At 45.5% G+C, this 24,839-nt stretch overlaps 1 protein-coding gene across 4 annotated transcripts in view; it reads left to right on the forward strand.

The window, feature by feature from the left end:
- Positions 1–4,760: 4,760 nt before the first annotated feature.
- CHCHD6 (coiled-coil-helix-coiled-coil-helix domain containing 6) overlaps positions 4,761–24,839 on the forward strand; it is a 238,127-nt gene continuing 218,048 nt past the window's right edge. For all 4 annotated transcript variants that reach the window (XM_045812277.2, XM_087866707.1, XM_087866708.1 and 1 more), the window contains exons 1-2: positions 4,761–4,949; positions 24,331–24,451. In XM_045812277.2, the coding sequence (XP_045668233.1) occupies positions 4,863–4,949; positions 24,331–24,451 (208 nt within the window). In that variant the 5' untranslated portion in view covers positions 4,761–4,862. The remainder of the gene's footprint in view (positions 4,950–24,330; positions 24,452–24,839) is intronic.

Raw genomic sequence — 24,839 nt, forward strand, 5'->3', positions numbered from 1 at the left:
TTTCCTTAATGACTAGTGACATTGAGGATCTTTTCAGGTACCTGTTGACCTTTTGTGTATCTTCTTTGAAGAAATGTCTATTCGGGTCCTTGGCCCATTTTTAAATTGGGTTATTCGGTTTCTTTGCTTTTGAGTTGTAAATGAGGCCCATTCCTGCCCTGCTAAGTTGACCAAAGAAGCCAGTGTTCCAGATGGTGTGGTTAAAGCTCGGTGGAGCGTCTGACAGGCAGCATTGCCGAGTCTTGTCCATCTACATTTTGCCCAAGTGAGACATGAAATGTTATGGCATTAACTCCCCCCAAATATTTTAGACTTTTATTGAGGTATAATTTATATAATGAAAAATGCCTGGATGTTAAGTTTACAGCTTGATGAGTATTGATGAATGTATATGTCATGTAGCCAATACCCTAAGTATTATTTTCCTGTCAATTTCCATCCCCTTTCCCAGACAACACACAATGTTTTATAATTTTCAGGGTACAAGTTTTGCACATCTTTGGTTAAATTTATTCCTAAGTGTTTTATTCTTTTTGATGCTATTGTAAGTGAAATCTTAATTTCATTTGTGGATTGTTCATTCTGAGTGTATAGAAATAGAACTGATTTTTGTATATTGACCTTATGTTCTGAAACCTTGCCGAACTTGCTTGTTACTTCTGTTGAGTGTGTGTGTGTGTACTCCTTAGGAATTTCTATATATAAGACCATGTCATCTGCAAATAGAGACACTTCTTCTTTTCCAATCTGGATGACTTTTATTTCATTTTCTTATCTTTCTGCCTTGGTTAGAACCTACAGTGCAATATTGAATAGAAGTGATGAAAGCAGACATCCTTGTCTTTTTCCTGATCTTATGGAGAAAGCTTCCTTTTGGCTTTTAACACTGACAAAGCAGATTACTTTTCTCACTTTTCTACTCTACCAGCCCTTCTCTTCCTCTTGCTTGCTTCTGGAGAACCCTATCTAAGAGAAGCCACCTCACACAAGGCTCTCTCCAACACACCCTCTATACTAGTTGCCAAGTTATTAATTCCAAAACCAAAATCTTTCGATAATAATAGCAATCACTGACTTAGCTCACTGAAGTGCCGAGCTCTGGGTAAGCATTCTGTGCCATGTTCCCTATCACTCTCATATCCACCAGAAAACTGAGGTGGAAAGATATTCAATAACACGCCTGGGGCAAAAGTCTAGATAGAGGCAGGGCTCAGCCTTGCACCCATCTCACATGGTCACATCTCACTGCTCTCTTCAGACCCTGTGCTGTTCTCCAGGTACCACACTGCTCAAGAGCCTCCTTGGCTTGAGCTAGGTCACATGGTCACTTCTAGGTTATGCCACAGTCAAGGAAGCCTGGGGAGGGAAATATTTTTTCCCCAAGTGCAGAATTTTATTTTATTTCCCTCTTATTTATTATTCTGAAAAACTTCAAACCATAGGAACAGTGACAGGATAAGAAAATGGACTCTAATATATATTTCACCTAGATTCGCCTATCATTAACATTTGAGTGCAAGCTGCAGAAACTATGACAGTGCATCCCCAAATACTTCAGCATGCATCTCCCAGGAACAAGAAAATAAACATTAATTCAATAATATCACCTAGGACGTTGTTCCATATCTAAAATTTTCCAATCGTCCCAAGTACTCTTTTTACAGTGTCATTGCTGTTGTTTTACTGTCGTCATTTTTATCCAGGATTTCATCAAGATTCTTGGTTGCATTCTTTCATCTCTTTTAAACTACTTTTTTTTTTTTTTTTTTTACTTTGTTTTGTTTTTCATGACATTGACCTTTTGGAAGAGTCTAGGACAGCTGTTTCCTAAGAGGTTTCACATGGTGGATTTGCCGGATTGTTTCCTTGTGATTAGATTCAGGTCACACATTTTTGACAATACCCTACGGGATCAATGCCTGTTCCTTTTTGCATCACATCAGGAGGGAGATCAGGTCAGGTTGCCCACCTCTTGTCCTGCTAAATTTGACCGTTTAAGGCAGTGACTTCCGGGTCTCATCATTGTGATACAGTTTTCCCTTTGTAATAGTTAAGAAATCTCTGGTGAAACTTGCAGGTTACCTGAATATCCTGTTCTCTAACCACCTTTCACTCAGTGGCTTTAGTATTCATTGATGAGTTTTGCCTGATTCAGTTAATTCACTGAGGCTTGCAAAGTGGTGATTTTTAAATCTCACATTGGTTTGTTGGCATTTTCTTGTAAAGTTTTCCCTTTCCCTCCCAGCCTCTCTTTCTTTTAACACATGGACTATTGGATTTAAAAAAAAAATTAGTATGTTATAAGCTCAAATTGTCAAATTGCTATAATGCTCAAATTGTTCCAAGTTTGGCCAGTGGGGGGCAAAGTTTTCTAACCAGGCACATTGTTGCACAGAAATTGGGATTCTGTTGTAAGGAAGGAGAGAATGGGTACTGGGCAGCAGCTGGTGGGCTTGTTACAAAGGCCTCAGTTTCCTTAGCCTTACAGTGGGGCAATAACTCTCTCTGGAGGATTTCCAGGACTAAATGAATTGGTCGTGGATTAACTAACTGCACACAGCGTGCTCCTGTGTCATAGAACCTGGTGCAAAGAAGGCCTTCAAAAAATATAAACCTCCCTTCCCCTCTTTTCCTCTGCATCCCTATGCCACTGCCTTTATTCAAACTATCATCCTACTTTGGATTTATAATGTCATGTTATCTTCCCCGTTTGCACCTTGGTTTTCTCATCTGGGAAATGGGGGTGCTGAACTTGTGGGGTCGTCATGAGACTTAGCTAAGCTGCTGGCACCAGAAGCCCCACTCTAAGTCTTGTGGAAATCTGATTCTCTCCCCGGATGTTGCGCACAGTGGGGGAGGGGGAGACCACACACAGTCTCCTGCTCAGTCACGTGGTTCTAACTCTGTTCGTAGAATCAGTTCAGTGTGTTATTTCATCATTGGACCCAGAAGTGAAATCCATCCCTTTCCTCAGTTCTTCACAAGCCCTCTGCACAGACATAGATGTTCTGGTGTTTGGGAGCCCTGCAAAAGCATGTGGGGTGTGTGATGGATGCTGAAAGTACCCCACTCAGGGTTTTCACCAGCTGGTGAGGTCATCCTGCAGCTTGTGTGGTTGTGGGCTGTTGACAGATGCCCCCTTCACTGGGGAGTTGTGCTGGGCTGCCAATAACTAAGTGACATGGCAGACAGAAGGCCTGTCCCCTTGTCGTAGGACGAGACTAATTCTGCATATAATTTGTTCTCCAGAGCACCACCCCCAGCCCAGCCTGGCCCAGCATTAAACAGAAACCAGTCTCCAGCTCTGACCACATCTTTACTTAGCTTTCCCCCCACCTCATCCTGTTCTCTTACTTCCTTTCTCCTGAGGCACTTCTCCAATAAACCACTTGAACCAGAACCACCTTCTCGAGCTCTGCTTATATGGAAGAAATGGAGGACAGAAAGAAAGGAGGAAGATTTACAAATCAAAGTATTCTGAATGAAAGTAGCAGATACCTTTGTTCATAAAAATCCTCTGGCCCTACCTCTGGAATGTTCACCAGCTTCTTCACCCAAGCTATTCTCACTGGTCTCTCTCATTCACTCTCTCCTCCTCACCCCTTCTTTCCCAGGTTCCCAAAAGATTCTTGCTATTTTATGTAGCAATTCAGTGTTTCTCAGTTCCAGATTCCAAACTCAGCTCCAGGCCCACTTTGGTAAATCAGAGCCATTTAGCAACTTGGTTGAACAAGAGGGGGCTTCATTCAAGGTCACTATGGCTGTGCATTTGCAATCATTCGTGTTCCTCCATTATTCGTATGTCCTCTGTAAGAAGCATAAACACAACGCTTGGTACATCGCACTCAATGCATGACATGTATGCTCCTTGGCCAATATTTCCTGAATGCTTATGATCATTCACTGCCCTCCCAGGGCATTTAGAATAAAACTCTGACCTGGCCTATAAGGCCCTACATGATATGAGCCCTTCCGGCTCCATTGACCTCCTTGCCTCTGGCTTTCCTCTGCTCCCTTCTTACTTTCCAGTCATGTGTCTAGGCCTTCTATCTATTTCTTGAATGTGGCAAGGTTTTCCCTGCCTCAGGGCCTTTGCACTGGTTGGTTCCCAGCCAAGTTCTTCCCCCATCTTCTTCTGGCTAACTTCTGGCTTACTCATCCTTAGGTCTCAATTCAAATGCTTCTTTCTCAGAGAGGTTTTCTGGTCTCTCAAATTAAAGGAGGATCCCTCCTGTTAGTTTCTCTCAAGGCATTGTGACGTAGTTTTCTGTTTTTGGCACTTACCACAGTGGTTAGTAGGCTTATTTATGTGCTTGCTTGTTTCATTTGTTCCTTCCATTATATCTAAATGTCACTGTGGCAGGACGTGCCTTGTTTGTCCTTGCATTCCCCGTGGCTAGCTCAGTGCTTGCTCCGTGCTTGGTGAGGGCTCAACAGGAGTTTGCTGAATGAACCAAGCAGCAAACCATGCAAAGGTCGCCCTCACGTGCTTGGCTCAACCTCCTTCCTTGGTGGGCTTCTGGCCTTAAAACATCACCCTTGGCTTTGCTTCAAGGGCAATCTTTCCACTCGCCGCTCCACTCCAACACGCTTTCCACCGCTCAGGCACCACGCCTCCGCGTGATCCTTGGACAGATTGGCAGCCCGGGCAGTCTAGACTACAACCCCCACAATACCCCGCGGGCAGACGACACATGATTGGTTAAGTCTCTAGAGGCGGCCAATAGGACCTGGCTTTGCTGGCTTGTGCAGCAGCAGCTCGAGTACCGGGAAGCGCGGGGCGCACAGGGAGCCGCAACCCAGCGTTCGGCTGGTTGCTGTGGAGCCGGGTCGCGTGGCCGCCTGCCCGCTCGCCTCCTGCCATGGGGAGCACCGAGAGCAGCGAGGCCCGCAGGGTGTCCTTCGGAATGGACGAGGAGGAGCGGGTCCGGGTGCTGCAGGGCATCCGGGTGAGCGGGCCGCCGGCGGGCGCGACGAGCGAGCGCGGCCTGGGCCGGGTGGGCGTGGAGGGCGCGGGCCGGCCTGAGGGGAGGTTCGGGCCCGAAAGCGGGCGGGCGCGCCTCGCTCGTTGAGCCCTCCCAACGCTCGGGTGGCGAGCGTCTCTCTTTCCGCCGTGTACGAGACGGACCTGAGGCCCGGCGATGCCCGGGGTCCGCCATCCTGGAGTGGCCGCCTTCAGGCTTCACTACCCTGGCATAAGGGGAGAAAGAGCGGAGAACGGGAGAGGTGGGGAGGCCACATCAGCTCCTGCTGACTCGTTGTAGACCTGGATTTGTTTCCCTGCACCCTAGTGCACGCGGCTTGTTCTGTATACATGAGATGCTTCCAGTCCTGGACAACGAACAGCCTCTTAACCGAGGCTCTCCGCTTCTCAACACCGCAGCCAAAGGAGCAGTTAAAAAGTTGTGAATCAGATCATATACCCTTCCCCTTGATAAAAACCCTCCAGTGGATGCCTGGCGCATTTAAGATGAAGAGGAATCATCTTACCTTGTTTTACAAAGCTGGTGCTGCCGCCCTGTGTGACCACATCTCACTGCGGTTCGCTGTCCTCCCACCTCCCATCTATTTACTAGCCTCCCGACTGCAAGACGTTAGTTTGCTCCAAGCACAGGACCTCCCTCTGCTTTTGCTGTTTTCTCTCCCCTAGCTTTTCTTAGACCTGGTTCTTTACAGTTTGACTGTCATCTGAGTATCTTTCGGTGACCACTCAATCTAAATCCCACTGTCACATTTTTTTTTTCATAATAAGCATCACCGTCGGAAACTTTTATTGATAATTTACTTATTGTGTTTCCCACCAGTGTAAGCTCCTTGAGACTAAGATTCTAGTCTGATTCAAGACTGTATGCCCAAAACCTAGAAGAAAAATAAAAGCAGCTCACATCTGACTGCTTAGTGGGGACCATGGGTTCAACTGAATCCTTTACAGGCAACCTCTCATTTACTTTTCAAGGGCCCGGCGTGAGAGGTAGACTGCTATTTGCCCATTTTGTAGAGTAAGGACAAGTTAGACACTGAGAGGTGAAGTAACTTATCCAAGGTCATCTAGGTAACACTTGGGAGAGCTGGGTTTGAAGTAGGTCAACTCCAGGGCCTATTCGTTGAATGCTGCACCTTATACACCTGTGAATGGCACATGGTGGTTCGTAAATGATGAGTGGTTAAATGGATGAACCCAGTGAAACAGCGGCCAAGTTGAAAGAAAATGCACAGAGCTGGGTGTAGACGAATTAGTTAATTAGGGAGTAGATCAGAAAAAGACATCAGGAGGTCTGACTTCTGGGCAGATGCTCATTAGCTCGGTCGAACAACTTATCTTTTGAGTCTCAGTGACCACATTTCTAAAAAAAAATTGAGGGAGGGTGCTACTAGTCCTAGGTACTGCCTAGGATAAGATGAAGCTAAGTGTGGAAGTGTTTAGAAATGGTAGTGTTTTGTGGTGGCCTCTATCCTTAGTCTAGCATAGTACTTAGCACATTTGGTGCTTGCTAGATGTTACCTAGTCTTGACCTGGCCAGAGGGGAGACAAAATGGGGAGGAGATGGCTCATGTGTGAAGGCTGAGAGGCAGGAGCCTGAATGGAATTTAGAAAAGCACCCTTGGCTCTGTTTGGGTGTTCTCTCACCTTTGTCACCTGGTATCCAGTGTTTGGGAATGTTGGAAAGTTAGGTCAGTCAGGGTCTTCTAAGATTCAAGGGAGTCCCTTTGAAGGTGAGTTCCTCTAAGTTGATAGAAGATCATCATTTTTTTGGGGTATCATGAGAATAGTATATTTTATTCCTAGTTCCCTTAACAATTCTGCAAAGTGTAAGTTCTTTTTAGAGATAATCAGGCTTAGAGCTGTTAAAGAATTTGTCTAAAGAATTAACCTACCCGAGTGACTGATGGGACTTTAGTCCAGATCTTTTGGGTGCAAGAATAGCCTTTTCTCACTACTCCAAGCTCACTCCCTCAACGATATGCAAGGCAGCCTGAAAATTGTGTGTCAAAGCCTCTACCTGTTCTGACAGGGTACTGGGACCCCACTTAGTTCTCCCAGAGACTGTTGAAACTAGAGGGAGCTTTGGTGACTCTGAATGCTGGGCAAACTCATCAGAGAGAATGACTTGCCCAGATGCACACAATGGGGTGCATGGCCCCATACTATGAGAGACCCACCCTCCCTTCCTTCCTTCCTTCCTTCCTTCCTTCCTTCCTTCCTTCCTTCCATCCTCCCTCCCTCCCTCCCTCCCTCCCTCCCTCCCTCCCTCCCTCCCTCCCTTCCCTCCTTCCTTCTTTTCTTCTTTCCACTTGTGTGCCTGGTTTGGGAGGGAGGGAGTGAGATTTGAGAAGGGATATTTGAGAAAGGAGGTGATGGCAGTGAAGTGTTTGGGTGTAGGGGCTGCTTCTACTAGCAGAATTACTTGAGGATTGAGGAGTACACTTTGTTCTTAAGCTGGCAAGTAAAACTCAGTACAGAAGATCATTGGATGAACCGAGTGAGAAGTTACTTTAGTAGAAGGTAGGTGCCAAAGAAGACTATCTGCCCCAGGTCCTTCAGAGAAAGTTCAATATTCTTAAAGACCACTCATTTTTAATCCCCAGGCCCTGATCTTGGAAAGTGCTCTAGTTCCCTTAAGATTCAATGCTAGGGCCTTGCTACTTTGCACACTTATTTGCATAAATTTACATAGTGAGTTCAAGCCCTAATTCCATGGAAGGTAAAAGAATTTAATTAATGCAAAACACTGCAATTATATTCAACTCCAGTTTTCAGAGCAAGCATGTGTGAAATACATAAAGATTTCATTTTATCCAGTATATTTAACCTCATCTTCCAATGAGAGAAGGCACCCACATGGCAATAATGTGCTGTGTGTGCCCACTTTTCCTCTTCTCTGCCTCATGGAAGCAGCCATATTTGGTAATTCGGATGAAGTTGGTTGCTATTCAACATGTAGACTCACTCTTCTCCAGCCTTTTCCCCTTCCAGCTGCTCAGCTGCCTGCCATTCTTCCCAAGTCCCCTCCTGGCCTGCTGCATGATCCCTGTGTCCCCAGGCTCATTACACACTCAGGGCTACATCACATTTACCCTTATCTATCGCTTGCATGAGGCAAATCTGGACCACTGCTGAGGGGAGGACCAAGGAGGATGTAGTAAGATGCACAAGAAACAGTCCCCAAACATGCCATTGCCAGAGAAGCCGTATGCCTGAACACCACCTGTAGCCACTGTTTATCATCCAGCACCTCAGTAAATGCTTCCTGCGAACAGGTGACTTGCCAGGCCCTGGGCCTGGCCTTGCAGAGACTATAAGGGATGAAGCACAAGGTCCTTGCCCTCATGGACACCTCAGCCCAATAGCAGGAGCAGACCAAAAGAAAGGAAAGAGGCAAGCGAATAAAACACTGCAAGTGTCGTGATGGAAACAAAAGTGTGCAAAGCAACAGGGCTCCCTGCTTGATGTGGGATGGCAGACACTGCCGTCCTGAGAAGGCGACGTTGAAGATGCGCCTGAGCCGGCCCTGAGAAGCGTGCGCTGTGCTGCGTTTTCAGAGCACTAGCTCAGACATTCCCTTTGCCAACCCTGTGAGCTGTTCACCCCATCTCAGACATGACACAGATTCAAGGAGGTGAAGTAACCCGAGGTCACAGCTAGTTAGTGGTAATGCTGGAGGCTCAGACATGCCAGCTCCAGGCCATGTGTGTGGCAGCTACACGGGTGGGGATGTTGAAGAAAGTTGGCCAGGCGTTGAGCCTAGACAGGTGGTGGGCCCTGAATGCCAGGGAGGGCTGTCTACAGGTTTCCTTGGAGGCAACATTGCAGGTCTATAATCAGGAGTGGCGCTTCAGAAAGATTTTACCTGATGATGGTGATTTTTCTTTTCTTTTTTCGAAATAGCATTTTTGAAATGTCTTTTACGTGTAAAATTCACCCATTTGAATGATTTTTAGCATGATTATGGAGTCGAACAACTGTCACCACAATTGGATTTTAGAACATTTATTCACAAGACCTGAAAAGATCCTTTGTGCCTATTTGCAGTCAAACCCCACTCCCTCACCCAGCCCCAGGTAACCACTAATCCTTCTGTTGCTATGAATTTGGTTTTTCTGGACATTTCATGTAAATGTACTCACACATCTTTTATGTCTGGCTTCTTTCACTTAGCATAATGTCTCTGGTGTTGGTTTGTTGATGTAGCATGTATCAGGACTTTGCTCCTTTTTATTGCCTGGCTGTACTTCTCATTTATCCAGTCACTAGTTGACGGACATTTGAATTGTTCCAGTTTTTCACTGTTGTGAATAATGTTGCTGTGAACATTTGTATACAAGCTTCTGTGTGTGTGTGTGGACATATATTTTCCTTTTTCTTGGATAGATACCTAAGAGTAGAATTGCTGGGTCATTCTATTTATGAACTTGGTGAGTTGTTAGGTTTAACTTTTTAAGAAACTGTCAAACTGTTTTCTAAAGTGGCTCAACCATTTTACATTCCCACTGGCAATAGATGAGGGTTCCATTTTCTCCATATCATCACCGACACTTGTTATTGTTTATCTTTTTGTTTATAGCCATTCCAGCGGGTGTGAAATGGTATTTCATTGTGGTTTGAATTTACATTTCCCAGGTATCTAATGTTGGACATCTTTTCATGGGCTTATTTTCCATCCATATATTTTCTTTTGTGAAATGTGTATTCAGATATTTTGCCCACTTTTCCTAGAATTATCTTTTTGTTATTGAGTTATAAGATTTCTTTATGCTGAATACAAGTCCTTTATCATATTACACATTGCAGTATTTTCTCCCAATGTATGGCTTGTCTTTTCATTTTCTTAATGGCGTCTTTGAAGTGCAAACATTTGCAATTTTGATAAAGTTTAATTTATCACTTGTTTTCTTTTATTAATTGTGCTTTTGGTGTCATATCTTAGAAATCTTTGCCTAACCCAACATTATGAATATTTTGTCCTGTATTTTTTCCAAGAGCTTTATAGTTTTGGCTTTTATATTTAGTTCTATGATCCATTTTGAGTTAATTTTTATATATGTTATGAGGTAAGACTTTAAATCGGGTTGGCAAAATTTTTTTTGTAAATGACCAGTTGGTAAATACTTTCTGCTTTGCTGACTAAGAGGTCTTTATCATCACTGCTACTCAACTCTGCCATTGTAGGGTTGAAGCAGCCACAGTCAGTATGTAAACAAATGGGTGTGGCTATGTTCTAATAAAACTTTATTTATAAAAATCAAGTGTTGGGTTAGATTTGGCTCAAGCACTAGAGTTTGTTGAACGCTGATCTAAATCCATCTTTTTTTGCATGAAATATCTAAAATTTTCAAATTTCATTTGTTGAAAAGACTATCCATTTCCCACTTTGGGACCTTTGTGATTATCAGTTGACCATAAACATAAAGGTTTATTTCTGGACTCTCAATTCTGTTGAGAGTACCATTGATCTGTATGCTATATGTCTATGCTAGTATAACACTGTCATGATTATTGTAGCTTTGCAGTAAGTGTCAAAATTGGGAAATATAAAGATGCCAGTTTGTTTGTGTGTTTTTTGATTCTTTTGGCTGTTCAGAGTGCTTTGCATTTCCATACACATTTTATGATCAGTTAGCAACCTCTATAAAAAAAGCCTATTGGGATTTTTGACGGGGCTTGTGTTGAATCTGTAGATTACTTTGGGGAGAATTGCCATTTTAGCAATATGGAGTCCTCTGATCTATGAATATGAAATCTCTATTTATTTAGATCTTTTAAAACATTTTTCAGCAATGTTTTATACTTTCAGTGAACAAGTCTTACATTTCTTTTCTTAAATTTATTTCCAAGTATTTTATTCTTTTTGATGCTATTATGAATGTAATTGTTTTCTTAATTTTTGGATTTTTCATTGCTAGTATGTAGAAATACAGTTGATTTTTGAATATTGATCCTGTATCCTGCAACCTTACTGAACTCATTTATTCACGTAGTTTTTTTTTTCTGTGGATTCTTTATGATTTTATATAGGTAGGATCATGCTGACTGTAAATAAGGAAAATTGTAACTCCTCCTTTCTAGTCTGCATGCCCTTTTTTTAATTTTCTTCCTTTATTGCATTGGCTAGAACCTTCAGTAGAGTATTGAATAGAAGTGGTGATAGCAAATGGCCCTGCCTTGCTCCTGGACTTAGAAAGAAAACATTCAGTCTTCCACCATCAAGTATATTAGCTGTAGGTTTTTCATAGTTGCCTTTTATAAGATTGATGATTTTATCTTTTAATATTCTCAGTTACCTCTTCCTCTCTATTATATCCTGTTTTTTGTTTGTAGGCTCTTGGAGTGCAAAGACTGTTTTATTTATTTCAGTGTCTGGCTCATTAATATGGGCATGTTGGATTGCATGTTTGGATTAATGAACTGATGATCCTTCTTTTAGCCAAGTTGGTGATCTTTGGCAACTGCACATGAGAATTTTACTCTTCTGTTTGTTTTACATCCAAGCTTTAATACAAACTTGTTCCATTTTATGCAGTAAACTTCCTTTTCACCTTGGTATTGCCCAGTGATACGCTTCTTGAATCTCAGCATGAGTGTTGATGCTCCCTATCATACTGTTTTACATTATATCCTTCATGGGGCACCTGGGTGGCTTAGTTGGTTGGGTGTCCGACTTGATTTCTGATCAGGTCATGATCTCATAGGTCGTGGGATTGAACCCCACCTTGGGCTCTGTGCTTTGCATGGAGTCTGCTTGAAAGCATCTCTCCCTTTGCTCCTCCCCCCTCTTGCATGCACTCTCTCTCTCTCACTCTCAAATAAATAAATAAATCTTTGTATTACGTCCTTCATCTTAGTTGACTGCTTAGAGGCAGCGTGGTGAACAAAGTGTCTCAGAAAGACCTGGCCTTGGATGCCTGGGTGGCTCAGTCAGTTAAGCGTCTGCCTTTGGCTCAGGTCATGATCCCAGGGTCCTGGGATTGAGCCCCACATCAGGCTGCCTAAGCCTGCTTCTCCCTCTCCCTTTGCCTGCTGCTCCCCCTGCTTGTGCTCTCTCTCTCTCTTTGTGTGTCAAATCAATCAATCAATCAATCAATCTCGAAAGAAAGAAAGAAAGAAAGAAAGAAAGAAAGAAAGAAAGAAAGAAAGAAAGAAAAAGAAAGAAAGAAAGACAGACCTGGCCTGAGCTCTGACACTCAAAGCAGTAAGTCTGTCTTCTTTTATGCAAGGTGGACCTGTTTAGCATAGGTGCCTTGAAGGAGTTGGATCACAAGTCCTCTCGGACTTCCCCAGCTTTAACACTCTGTCTGGCTGACCATTTGGAGGAATGTAGTTAATGGGGCCACAATAGGAAATGCCAACTTGGAAAGTCAGGAAATGGATGGCCAAGTTCCCTAAGCTTTTCTGTGAGTGGCGTGTGGATCCAGATGTCAAGTCCAGCAAGCATTGCTGTCCCGCATTGCGTGCCAGTCCCTGGGCTAAGTGCTTGCCCAGGTGTTATTCTTTTTGATGCTTCCAAAACATTACATCCGACACATGGTGAGGTATCAGAAAACAAAGTGGAGCCAATTCCGCAGGGAAGCAGAGCACTCTAAGTTTCTCTACCCTTCCCCCTTCCGCTGCTGAGTAGAGGATCATCTTAAAGACTGATGAAGACTCAGGTACCTGCATGTAGATACTTGCAGTGTCCGCCATTCACCTGGCTCAGGGGTTCCCAAACTCACTGTGTTCAAGGGCAGGAAAGGGCTGGGCATACAACCATGCTGTACTTAAGGGGCAGATCTAGCAACTTGCAAGGATTTTTTGAGCATCCTTTAAATTTTCGCCTAATAGTACTATAGTGTAACCAGTAATGACATTTAAATACTATAAGAGTTAAGGTGATTTCTACCTTCCCTTCTTTCTGACTTTTGAATATAACCTGTGTATAAGATGAAATTCCATCCTAATAATATTCCCTCACTGTGTCACAGTATGGTGTTGAAGATCTTTCTCTGTAAAAGTATAATCTATAAAGTCATGTAAATATAAGGATAGTTGTGACTCTGACTCTGACTAAGTTCATCTTGGGTCACTTCCCTCATTTGGGAGGTAAAGACGCTGCACTAGAAGCATCTTTGATCCTTCGGGTCTCCAGTCTACCTTTTCCACCTCTTGGTGGGGGGTCACTGCACGCTCTTCTGCAGCAGCTCTGGCTTCCAGATCAAACCTGCCGGCTCTCCTGTTTCTCTGCAGCTGATGGAGGCTTCAGAATGTTTCCTAGTTGAACCCTCTTTCCTTTCTGCACCATGGCCCTGGCCGTTCTCTTTCATCCTCATTTGTGAGCTATTGACTTTTGGATTCTAAATATCTAACCCAGAGCTGTCCCATTGCACATCGCGTGGGTGCATGTAATTCACTACATCCGCTGAAACTCACCTGCGTCCCCCTCCTCTGCTTCCCTCAGAATCACTTGTGTTTCTTATGCTGTGGATGGCTCCAGCCAGCCAGCCCCTCAGCCAGAAAACTGGGTCCCACATTCCTTTTTTTCTCTACATTTAATGACAGATCTTGCGTTTTCCCTTCTAGCCATTTCTGTTTTTGCCTCTTTTTATCCTTGCTAACTCTTTATCTTTTTCCAGTCCATTCCATCTTCCCTGGACCATCTGATGAATTGTTCTTTTTCCCAGTAGACTTGCCTCCCACAAATCTATACCTCCTGGTGCTAGCAGGGTCATTTTAAAAAAACAAAAACATAAATTTTACTTTTGAATAAGCTTCAGGCAAATGGTATTACAATTCAGGCAGTTCCAAAGGAGGCACGTAGGGAAGAAGTTCACTTCCCACTTGTTTTGTCTGTCTTGTCCTCTGCAGCAGTCACCGTTACTGGCTGGCCATGTCAGTGATTATGCAGAGTTAAAGCTAATTATGCCACTCCCTTAGATTCAAGGCAGATTCTGGGGCCTGGCTCATGGTGCCCTCTGTGTGCTGGTGCCACTTGTTGCCTTTCGTTGCACGTGATGGCCGGGAGGACACCTATTCCTGCTGTATTCTGAGCTGCTTCCTGCTTCCCTGCCTGTGATTCTGTTCTCCTTTGTCTGCAGTATTTTATCTCCCTGCGACTGGCTAACTTCCTTGTCATCCTCAGGACCTTCTGAAAGGCACCCTCTGTGATGTCACTCTGTTCCCCTGGGTTGTCCTGTCCTGGGTCTTGCAGACTTTGTGCTCACCTCCCAGTGCTTACTGTGAGGGCAGAAATGATCTGTTCCTTGCTTCCTTCGTTACTGCCCGTGAGCGGGAGTTGCATCTGTTTGTCTTTCTGTCCCCAGTACCCAGCCCAGAGCCGGTTTCTCTCACCCCAACCCGTAAGTCTAGAAACTTTGTGGTATTAATTAATTTGAATTGATTGCCAACATTTAGAACTTGGAGGCTTTACATCAATTCAATTTTTAGCTCTTTGGGGAAAAAAAATTGAAAGTCTGGTCCACATTCCCATATGGCGATATTTTCCTGGAGGTGTGAGATAGCTGCCCTCTCTGGGGGGCATATGCTTTCATCATGGTCCCTACCATGTTGTCCTTGCACTGTTTTTGTTTTTTTTCCCTACCAGGCCCAGTCTATTAATTTTGTCGCTTGCCTGACGCCTGTGGACATTTGTGTTTGGCCCGCTCGATGTAGGAGGTCTCCAAGGGCTCTTCTTGTTCTGACATTCTGGGATTTAAATCTGTGGTGAGCAGCCGGTGGATCTAATTTGAGCTCATAGAAAACTGAAAGACTAGTGAACGCAATCTCCAAGGCAACAGCCTGAGGCAAGGAGAGGAATCTTTTTAGAACCACGAGATTGGGCAGTGCCTCTCTGGGGACGACGGTGTCCAGGCACCAGGAGCCACTGACAGACTCAACTTCCTGCAAGCTCATTCTTCTGGAAACTGCCGCAGGTGCTCAGCCTGACTGGAGAAGCCCTAGGCCCAGCTTGGAGAGGGTAGTGAGCTGCAGTTTATCTGCTGGCGCCCAGCGGATCCTCAGACAATGTTGCCCTGAATGGCCTTGGCCGCGGCTGTGCGGGCCTCGTTGTTGCCTTCTCACCACAGAACCTCGGGCAAGCTGCTTCTCTGCACCGCACCTCCTCCACCCTTCCTTGAGGAGGATGCCTCCTCTCCTGCCCAGAAGTGAGCTGGGGCTGTGAACTCATTTGGTGAACATCAAAGCATTTGCTAATGTAAAGAGTAATGCTTAGGAAGCTGCCCCCACACTGCTACTTCGCCCATGTGTCTAGATGAGTAACATGTTAAGACTAAAAAAGTGCTAGTTTTCATATTGACATTCTCCTAATTTAAGTAGGCTGGCTGTTGTGTGAGTACATAGTGCTCCCCCTCCCCCTCCCTACCCGGGGGCTCAGTGAAGCATCAGTGGGGGAAATATGACTTGCAAATATTTTGTTTTTCTTGAATTGGCCATTCTGAGAACATGGTTACTTGCCACGTCAGCATGGCTCTGTACTCCTGCCTTACTTGTGCAGGTATCTCTGTTAGGTGCCCAGGGTTGGGATCCATGTCTTGGCCTGGACACTGAAGACTTCCTATGATCTTGGGCAAGTTGTCTCACCTCCCTGACTCCAATTTTTTCATCTGTACAATGGGAATGCGTTTAGCCCGGGGCCTGGCCTGGGAGCTTGCTCAGTGGATATTAGGTAGGCTGTTGCTATCATTATCTCTAAACAGGAGCTCCTGTCCCCACTCCTACGTCTGAGTTCCTCCGCCCCAGCTGTGAGCTCTGTTGCCCTGCTCTGGAGTAGGGGGGCATGACATCCGCTCTCTGGTCTGCCCCATGGCACTCTGATGCCAGGGATTCCGTAATTTCTTTCTCCACAGGCAACCTCTTGCAGCGTCCTATGTAGTGTGTTTACTTGCCTGGGGAACAGAGCTGCCTGAATGGATTTAGAATGTCACACACACACTTACAGAGCAGTGCTCTGCTCAGCGATGGTGCCTCCCTCCCCAGTGAGCCAGGCCTGGGCCTTGCTGTCATCTTTCCCTCATTTTTCCTTTAAGACTTCTTGCAAAGTGCATCTTATTTTTAAATGCCAACTGTTCATAATTTCTCATGAATCCTTTCAGGCTTTTTCCAAGCCTCCATATACAAGCACCCTCTTTCCCTTTTTATAGCACAAATGAGAACATAGTGCATATACCACTTGGTAAATTGCTTTTTTCACTTGCCCTGTGCATTTATTCAGATGCCAGATCTCCAGATACTTCACTGGTGTGGAGTCTTTTGCAACCACCCCCGCCCCGACTCCTGCAGAGATGACACTTCTAGCCTTCTTGCTCGTGATGTGCACTGCTTGTGGCAGCGACCCCGCCTCCAGCTCTTTGTGACTTCAGCCCCTCTAGCTGCTTTGCCAGGCTATTCTGTGTGAAGAGGAGATTGTGACCAAGGCCCTGCTTAGAAAGCGTCAGCAGCTTCTAGTTGACTGCAGAAAAAATTCCATTCTCCTTATCTTGTCCTTCAAGGCCCTCACCAGGTGGAGCCTGCCAGCCCTGCACGTCTTCCTTCCTTCATGGACCTGTGCTCAGTCTAGTCGGACCTCAGACTTCTCCCTCTGTGCCTTCTGTGTGCCCTTCCTTTCTGGAACACCCCTCAACTCCTACCCTTGTCTGTGGTCATCTGTTCAGGCCCATCTCAGGCCGTCTCCCTTCTACCTGACACTTAGGCGCCTGCTGGAGAACTCCTGGGTATGCTAGCTCAGCTTCTCTCACCTGACGGCTTAGCAGCTCATGTTCTCTCATGTTTCGCCTCCCTGCCCCCCCAACCATGTCTGACCATAAGCTCTTTGGGTACAAAGTTCTTGGGTGTTACAGCTTACATACTCCATTGTAGTAGTTCGGTGTTATGGACCTGGGCCTTTAATAAATATTTCTTTAGTTCATGTGTTTAACAAATATTTGCACATCTCTGGTGTCCAGAAACTTTCTAGGCCCTGAAGATACAGCAAGGGCAAAAGAGAACCCCACGGAGCTTGTGTTCTGGTGGGAGTGATGACAAGCAGGTGGTCACATGTGTGTTCTGTGCCGTGGCTAACAGCCAGTGCTGTGAGAGAAATGAGGCCGAGGAAGCGAGGGAAGGAGTGATGGTGGGGTCATGACTTCAGGCAGGGTTGGCAGGGAAATGCAGGACGTGCCCTTTGTGGCTGGGCCTACTTGTGACTGACTGGTGTTCCCTGGCGTCTCTTAGCAATCTTGACTCCTCTGCCCTTCATTGCTTTGCTGGTAGCTATCCCTTCTGGGGGGGCGCTCCTGCCTGTGAGTGCCACTTGGCCAGTGCCTCTCTCCCTGCTCTTGTCAGGGTCAGCGTCCCTTTGCCCCCACAGCTGGCTGGCATGGTGGTTCAGGAGTCAGGCAGCCTGCTGTGCAGTGGGGCTCGCACCCTGGAGCTTCCCAGAAGGGGGCGAGTGCTTCAGTCTTTTTGTGCCTTGGTTTCCTCAACTGGAAAGCAGGCATCATACTGGGAGGATTAAGGAGGGGGTCTGTGCAGAGTGCGTGCTGACTGCATGTCATGGTTAGTGTTAGTAGAGGCCATTACAACCGGTAGCTATTGTGACTCTGATCTGCTCTGAGATTTTGGGTCAGCGGGACAGTGCTCACGCCTGTCATCATTCTTCCGTCACAAATGAGGAATACCCATGTGTGTTTTGTAAAGCAACATCCTGCTCCCCAGCCTTCTAGTTGTGAGGTGGCCACGTGACTTACAGACCTGTGTGGTTTGATAAAGAAACCTCTTAACCCGCTCTCTGGGAACTTGCCTGTACATCAGTGCTTTCGGGTGAGGGAAGCGTTTCGGTTGCCATCATGGAGTGGTGAGTGGTAGGAAGTGGGGCCTGGGTTCCCGGCTGTGTTTGTTACCATGGCAGTGTTGAATTCTCTTTGCACGTGTGCCTTCGATTGAGGCCTGACTTGGGCTGTCTGCGGCCTGCCCACCCATGGCCACAGTGCTGGTGGAGGGTTGTGGGCTGGAGCTGGGAGGAGCTTGTCCCTGGAGACTCGGGGAGGCATCAGGCACATGTGCCATGGTGGAGGCAGAACAAGGCCCGCTCCTCAGCCCTCACATCACTCGAGGCTGAGGGCAGGTCCAGGTTTGAGTCACCAGTTGTCAGAGCCAGAGGGTGCTTTAAAAAAGAATCTGCCCAATTTAATTTTGTGCAGATTATGGGAGAGGAGGGAAGAAACCTGCTCAAGGTCGCAAAGCTGTACGTGGAACACTTAGCATAGCACTCAGTTTATAGCACATGGCAGCTGTTAACTATTGTTACTGTTATTGATTAGTTCATGCATTTTCGCACACTTGGTATGTGCCTCATATGGGTGATAATTAATATTTGTAATGCTGCTTTGCCGTTTCCCATAATAGCTAATATTGGTTGTTGACTTGGTGCCGACTGCTCTGTGTAGATTGCTGCATTTAATCCTCGCCACAGCCCCACAGTCTGGATCCTTAATTATTTCCATCTCACAGATGAAGAAACTGATTTACAGGTAAGAAGTCCCCTGCCCAAGGTCATGTAGTTAGCAAGCAGCTGAGTTGGGATTCAAACCCAGGCCTTTCTGCTCCCAAAGCACTGAACCTCTGAGCTGTACAATGTAGTCAGTCCAGCCTCAAGGGGCCCTCATTTTTTAGGTGAGAGACATGATGCTCAGAGAAGCCAGAGAACTGGGTCCAGGCCACACGGCGGAGCGCAGGTAGCGCTCTTCTTTCCCTGCACTGTTCTGGATGTGGCCTTCTGTCTCCTGACCACACAGGATCCTGTCTGGCCACCTCTCACGGCACAGTGACCAGTGGGCCTCTGGCGCTGAGCTTCCAGACCCGTCTGGCTCTGGAGGCCCCCATTCTGGTTCTGTTGGTACAGGGAGCATTGCCCAGATGGTGTTTATTCTCGCATGACTACTGTGTGTATATGTATATTTGTTGATTAAAATATTACTTGCTGTATTTTGTAGCAACATTAAAAAATATTACAATCTCCTACTGCCAACAAGAGCTTGCCAATGTTTTCCTTAACCCCTCACTCACCAAGTGGTGTGGTTCAGTTGATGCCCCCCCAAGCTGGGCTGAGGAAATTAGAGCCTGTGACTCACCTTGTGAGCCTGTGAACCCCACCATAGCTTCCTTGTCCTTGGATCAGATTTGGGCTTTTTACATCAGTCTGCCAGGGCTTGTGCTCTTGCCTTTGACTGCCTCCTTGGCCTGGTCATCTGGTCCCATTCTCCTTCTCACACACTAGCCTTCTGTTAGGCACTTGGACGTGCCAGACTTAGTTCTTCTCAGAGACTTTGCACTTACTCGCGCCTCTGCTTGGCACTAGATCATTTTCTCCATGATCTCAACATGTCAGTAAGGCCTCCTCATTTGGGACGGGAGTATTAACCTTAGTGTCCTCCCCTCTAAGGGGCCTTCCCCAGTGCCTGTGGCTTCCTGCACTGTCCCCCCTGCCCCCGTCACTGCAATGCCGTGTTTTATTCTTTCCTGGTACTTGTCACCTAACGTGCTTCACTGATCTTTAAGACCCACGTTTTAATATCTCTGGAACAGGATATCATATAATAGGCGGAATATTAATTTCATTGGTGTTTTTTTGTCTTTCTTTAGGTTAAAAGAAAATAACAGTGTGATTTACAATTGACGGTGTCTTAGGTTGGAGGAAATAGAATTTGTGAAATTATTTGTTTCCTTATTTATTGTCTCTCACTTCCCCTGAGAATGTAAGCTCTATGAAACAGGGACCGTGTCTCTTTCACTGCTGTTTTATTGTTTCTTTTCACCCACTGTTTCTAGAACATTGCTGTCACACAATGGATACTTAATAAGCAGATACTTGATGAAGGAAAGTGGGTTCCCTTGGCCAGGCTTTCCTCTGGTCCCCATGTGGCTGCACTATGACGGTCCTCTCTCTGTGTGCAGTGCACGCTCTTCCTGATCACATGACCCTTTTCCACAGCAGGGATTGGGGCATTACCAGCATGGCTGCTCTTTCATGCACATCACACGTGTCATTGATGCTTCACCCACACCCATATGGATTCTAGGACCACCCAGTGCTGTCTTCCCTCAGGACACATGCCCCCCACCCCCGTCCCTCAGAGGACTGGCACATCTCACTGAGTCCACTTGCAGATGAAGGGAGGAGGGAAGCGATGCCCCGTGGTGTGCTGGTAAAAGTTTAAGAACCAGATCTCTGCTCAAGAAAGGGCCCTGATGTGTAGTATTTGCCCATTTCTGTGGTGGAAATGCTCCCCATCATGGCCAGTTTCAGGCTACTGTCATGAAGTCAACCAGCTTGCAAAATTGCTGAAAATTTTAAAATCAGCTCTTCTGAGCTGGCTGCAGCACACCATTGGGACACCCAAATCTTCTTTCCCTGCAGCCTGAGTTCATTGTTGAGTGCCAGGTCCATGTCCCCACCGCCTGGAAGAGCATTCCACCTCAGCCGTGCTGTTGCCCCACATCCAACCTGGTGTCCCACCTTGGCCCTCTGTGCGGCTAATTTGAGCAAGAAATGGACATGCTGCGCCGTGGAGCTACCCCTCCGCGTTCCAGTACTGACTCATTTCAGGTCTTAGTTGCTGCGGCCGTCATAGGAGGGAGCCAACGGGCTCATAGGGGCTCTTTCCCTGTTCTCATCTGAGATTTTATATCTACAGTCCAGCTCATTTGCTGCTTTTTCAAAATAGTCTCTTCTTGATTTCCCTTTTCCTGGCGTTCTCAAGTTGTCCCACTAACTACAGACCAAAACTCCTTTTTCTTAACTCTGCACTCTCCTTTGTTCCTTACTGAGGCAGCGCCAGGAAAAGCCTCCTGAATTCCATGCCACCACCGCTGTTGCTGGTGCCGCAGGCCCTTGTCACTTCATGACCAAGATCCTGCTGCCCATTCTACGTGCTCCCTGTAGCACTCCTGAGTCATCCTCTAAGAACACAGCCTGTGTTCTTGCCTGCTCTGAAACTTTCAGCAATGCCCTGCAATTGTTGGAGCCCTTCTGCCTGACTTCAAAGCTTCTCTCAGTACCGGCTTCATCCAGATGCACCTTTATAACCCACACCTTCCAAAATGAGCTTAGGGCTGCAGGCACCCTGCTCTCTCACTGTGCCTCTTTTCTCAGTGCCCTGCCCTGTGCTGTGCGAGACATCCCCCCCCAGTACACTGTAGCATCTGTTCTGTCCAGTCCTGCTCCCACCCTTAGGAACCCACACAGGTGTACCTTTTGTGGGATGCCCTGCTTTTGCTGAGTGACATCCTGTCTGGACTGCTCATTTTGGTCCTTGGTTCTCTCTTCTTATTTGTAGCTGTTTTGTTGAGCTATGATTCACATAATATACAACTTACCCATTTAAAGTGTATAAGTCAGTGGTTTTTAGAATTTTCGCAGGGATATGTAACTATCATCACAATCATTTTTAGAACATTTTTCACCAAGCCCAAGGCAACCACTAACCTACTTTTTGTCTTTAGAAGTTTGCCTGTTCTGGACATTTCAAAGTGGAATCATACAACGTGTTGCCTTTTGTGTCTGGCTTATTTCCCTTAGCATAATGGTTTCAGGTTCATGCATTTGGTAACATGTATCAGTACCTCGTTCTTTTTTACAGCCAAATAATGTTCCATTGTGTAGATAGACCACATTTTACTTACCCATTTGTCATTTGATGAACATTTGGGTTCTTCCCACTTTTTGGCTATTATGGATAATGCTGATAAGAGAGCATTCATGTACGAATTTTTGTGTGGTTATATATATTCATTTCTCTTGAGTAGATACTGGAATTGCCGGATCAAATGGTAACTCTCTGCTTAACATTTTGAGGAACTTCCAGACTGTTTTCCACAGTGGCGGTGGAACTTCATATTGCCATCAGCAATGTATGAGGGTTCTGATTTCTCCATATCCTTGCCAACATTGTTATTATCTGACTTGATTATAACCTTCCTAGTGGGTATGAAGTGGTATCTATCTCATTGTGGTTTGAATTTGCATTTCTCTAATGAGTAATGATAGTAATGATATCGAGCATCTTTTCATTTGCGTATTGGCCATTTGTATATCTTTCTTGGAGAAATATCTGTTCAGATTTGTTTTCGCTCATTTTTAAAATTTGGTTATTTTTCTTTGTATTATTGAGTTGTGGGAATTCTTCGTAACCCTTGTCACATGTATGATTTGCAAATATTTTCTCTCATTTTGTAGGTTGGCTTTTCACTTGCTTTATTCTGTCTTTTGGTACATAAAGCTTTTTAATTTTGATGGAAGTCCAAAATATCTAATTTTCTTTGGTTGCTTGTGCTTTTGGTGTCATATCTACAAATCCACTGCCAAAGCCAAGGTCATAAAGACGTACCTCTATATTTTCTTTTATTTACCATTATATTGTCTTAGCTCTTACATTTAGGTCTCTGATCCGTTTTGAGTTAATTTTTGTATAGCGTGAGGTAGCTGTTGAACGTCCTTCTTTTGCATATTAAAATCCAGCTGTACCAACATCACTCGTTGAAGAGAACAAATGAGGGTTCTTTCCCCCATTAAATTGTCTTGGCCCCTTGTCAGTCAATTGAATGTGGATATACAGGCTTACTCTGGATTCCCAGTTCTTTTCCACTGCTGTGTACGCTTGATCTTCTCTTGTCCTGTGTCGTTAATTAGGTATTTGAAATACTAGAGGGACTCAGTTATTATGTAATCTTTTGTTGCTAAAAAATGTTCATGCTAAACAGTCACAACACAGAAGTGCCCAAAGTGAAAGTCCTGCCGCGGCTGCCCGGGACCCCACTTGCAGGCTGTAACCATGGTGTTTCCTCTGTAGCCTCATAGATGTTCACTTCTGACCAGATACGTGTGTTTGTGTACACGCATATATGTGGAAAATTCAAATGCACGGCCACATTTGTGAATGTATACATATGCGCGTACTGACATTTATGTCTGTATGTCTGCGTTTCTACAACGGCATATCTCTTTTTACAAAATCGGGCTGTACAAAGAGTTCTATGACTTTAAACATCAGGAGGATATCCCATACACCCTTCCATGTCAGTCGTACATGTTTTACCTCATTCTTTCTTAATGGCTCCATCATATTTCATAGAAGGGTGTATACCATCATTTCTTCAACCAGTTTCTTATTGTTGCATATTTATGTTTTCTCCTTTTTTTTTTTTTTTGCTACTCCATATCTGCTGTGTACATGTGGGAGCACTTTTCTCGGCTGGATACCTGAAAGTGGAGTTGCTGCTCATGGCTTTTGTCTTAAAGTCATTTTTAACGTTTTCCCCTCAACTGTGCTTTATGATGCCTTACACATATTAGGTACTTAATAAATATTTACTGAAGTGAACTCTTAAGGGTTTTTACTCTGGGTTTATCCCTAGCTTGCTATTTCATTTCAGTAAACTGTTTTATGACACCCTCATGCCTATTTCACTTCCTCTGAAATGAATGAAAGTGTTAGTTATCCAGTCTTCATTAGGGGAACTGTGGTGGAATGAGTCAAGCAGTGTTGTGATGTCTACTCTGTGTGTGGCACTGGGGATATACAGAGAGGAGTGAGAGGTCATCCCGGCCTTTGAGGTGTTTGCAGATCCTTAGGATGAGGCAGCTAGGATGTATGGTACTTCCCTAAGAGCACACTTGTGTTATGATGGGAGTGAAAAGGAAGGGGAGGATTGGTGCTTACCTTGGGTGCTGTCAGGGATGCCCTCAAAGGAAGGGGACGCTTTGGACAGGTGGAGATGTCCCGGGGTTGGATGGCAGCTGGTGGTTCTCGGCCAAGGAGCAGCATAATGGATGCAGAGGAGGTGAGGAAAGTGATTCCACGGAGTGCAGGGTGTGTGCAGGGAGCATTAGGAAACTGCTGGATGGGGCGCCTGGGCGGTGCAGTCGTTAAGCGTCTGCCTTCGGCTCAGGGCGTGATCCCGGCGTTCTGGGATTGAGCCCCACATCAGGCTCCTCCACTGGGAGCCTGCTTCTTCCTCTCCCACTCCCCCTGCTTGTGTTCCCTCTCTCGCTGGCTGTCCCTCTCTGTCTAATAAATAAATAAATAAATAAATCTTTAAAAAAAAAAAAAAGGAAACTGCTGGAGAGCCAGCAGGGTCATGCTGTGGTCAGCCTAGAATCCAGACAGGGCTTTGGCACTAATCTGCGAGGCATTGGGCCACCTTGAGAGGTTTTTGGGTAGAATTATATTATTGAAGTTGGTCTGGAGGAAGTGGTGTGTTCAGCCAACAGGGGGCATGGATAAAAAGGGGCATCTTCATTTCCAGATGTTTCTGTGATATAACTTTTTCCCTGTCCCTCTCTTCCCATCCCTCAATTCTTCTCTTAGCTGTCTGAAAATGTGGTTAACCGCATGAAGGATTCCAGCCAGTCTTGCCAAGCGGGGCAGCCTGCTTCCTCTCCTGCTCATCCACCTTCTACATTTGGCACCTCTAAAGGCCCAGAGAAAGGTATGGTGGCTTGCAGGGATTCTGTGGAGGGCGATAGTGGGGTGCGAAAGGAATGACAAGCAGCCTTCCTGTCAGAACAGAGCTGACAGCTAATGTGGCTCCTTTTTGTCTCTGGATGATGTAAGCAACTCCTTTCTGATGACTGCTTTTCAGAAGAGTGTGGCTTTCGTGCATGACAGACGCTGTCTGCTCTGATGCAAGCAGCACATTTAGTCAGAGTGCCTGTGACTGGGGCCAGACTGGTTTCCCTCACTGTTTCAGTTTCTCCGTATGTAACAAATGAAGTGAAAGGGCTTGGTAACTCAGGTGGGAAGTTGCTGTTAAGGATCCCTAAGAGATGCATTGTCATTACTGTTCGGTATGGTTCAAAGAGTGATAGGGATTTATG

Source organism: Ursus americanus, chromosome 14 (assembly GCF_024610735.1).
Source record: "Ursus americanus isolate L20-20 chromosome 14, mUrsAme1.1.p, whole genome shotgun sequence".
Taxonomy (NCBI): Eukaryota; Metazoa; Chordata; class Mammalia; order Carnivora; family Ursidae; genus Ursus; species Ursus americanus.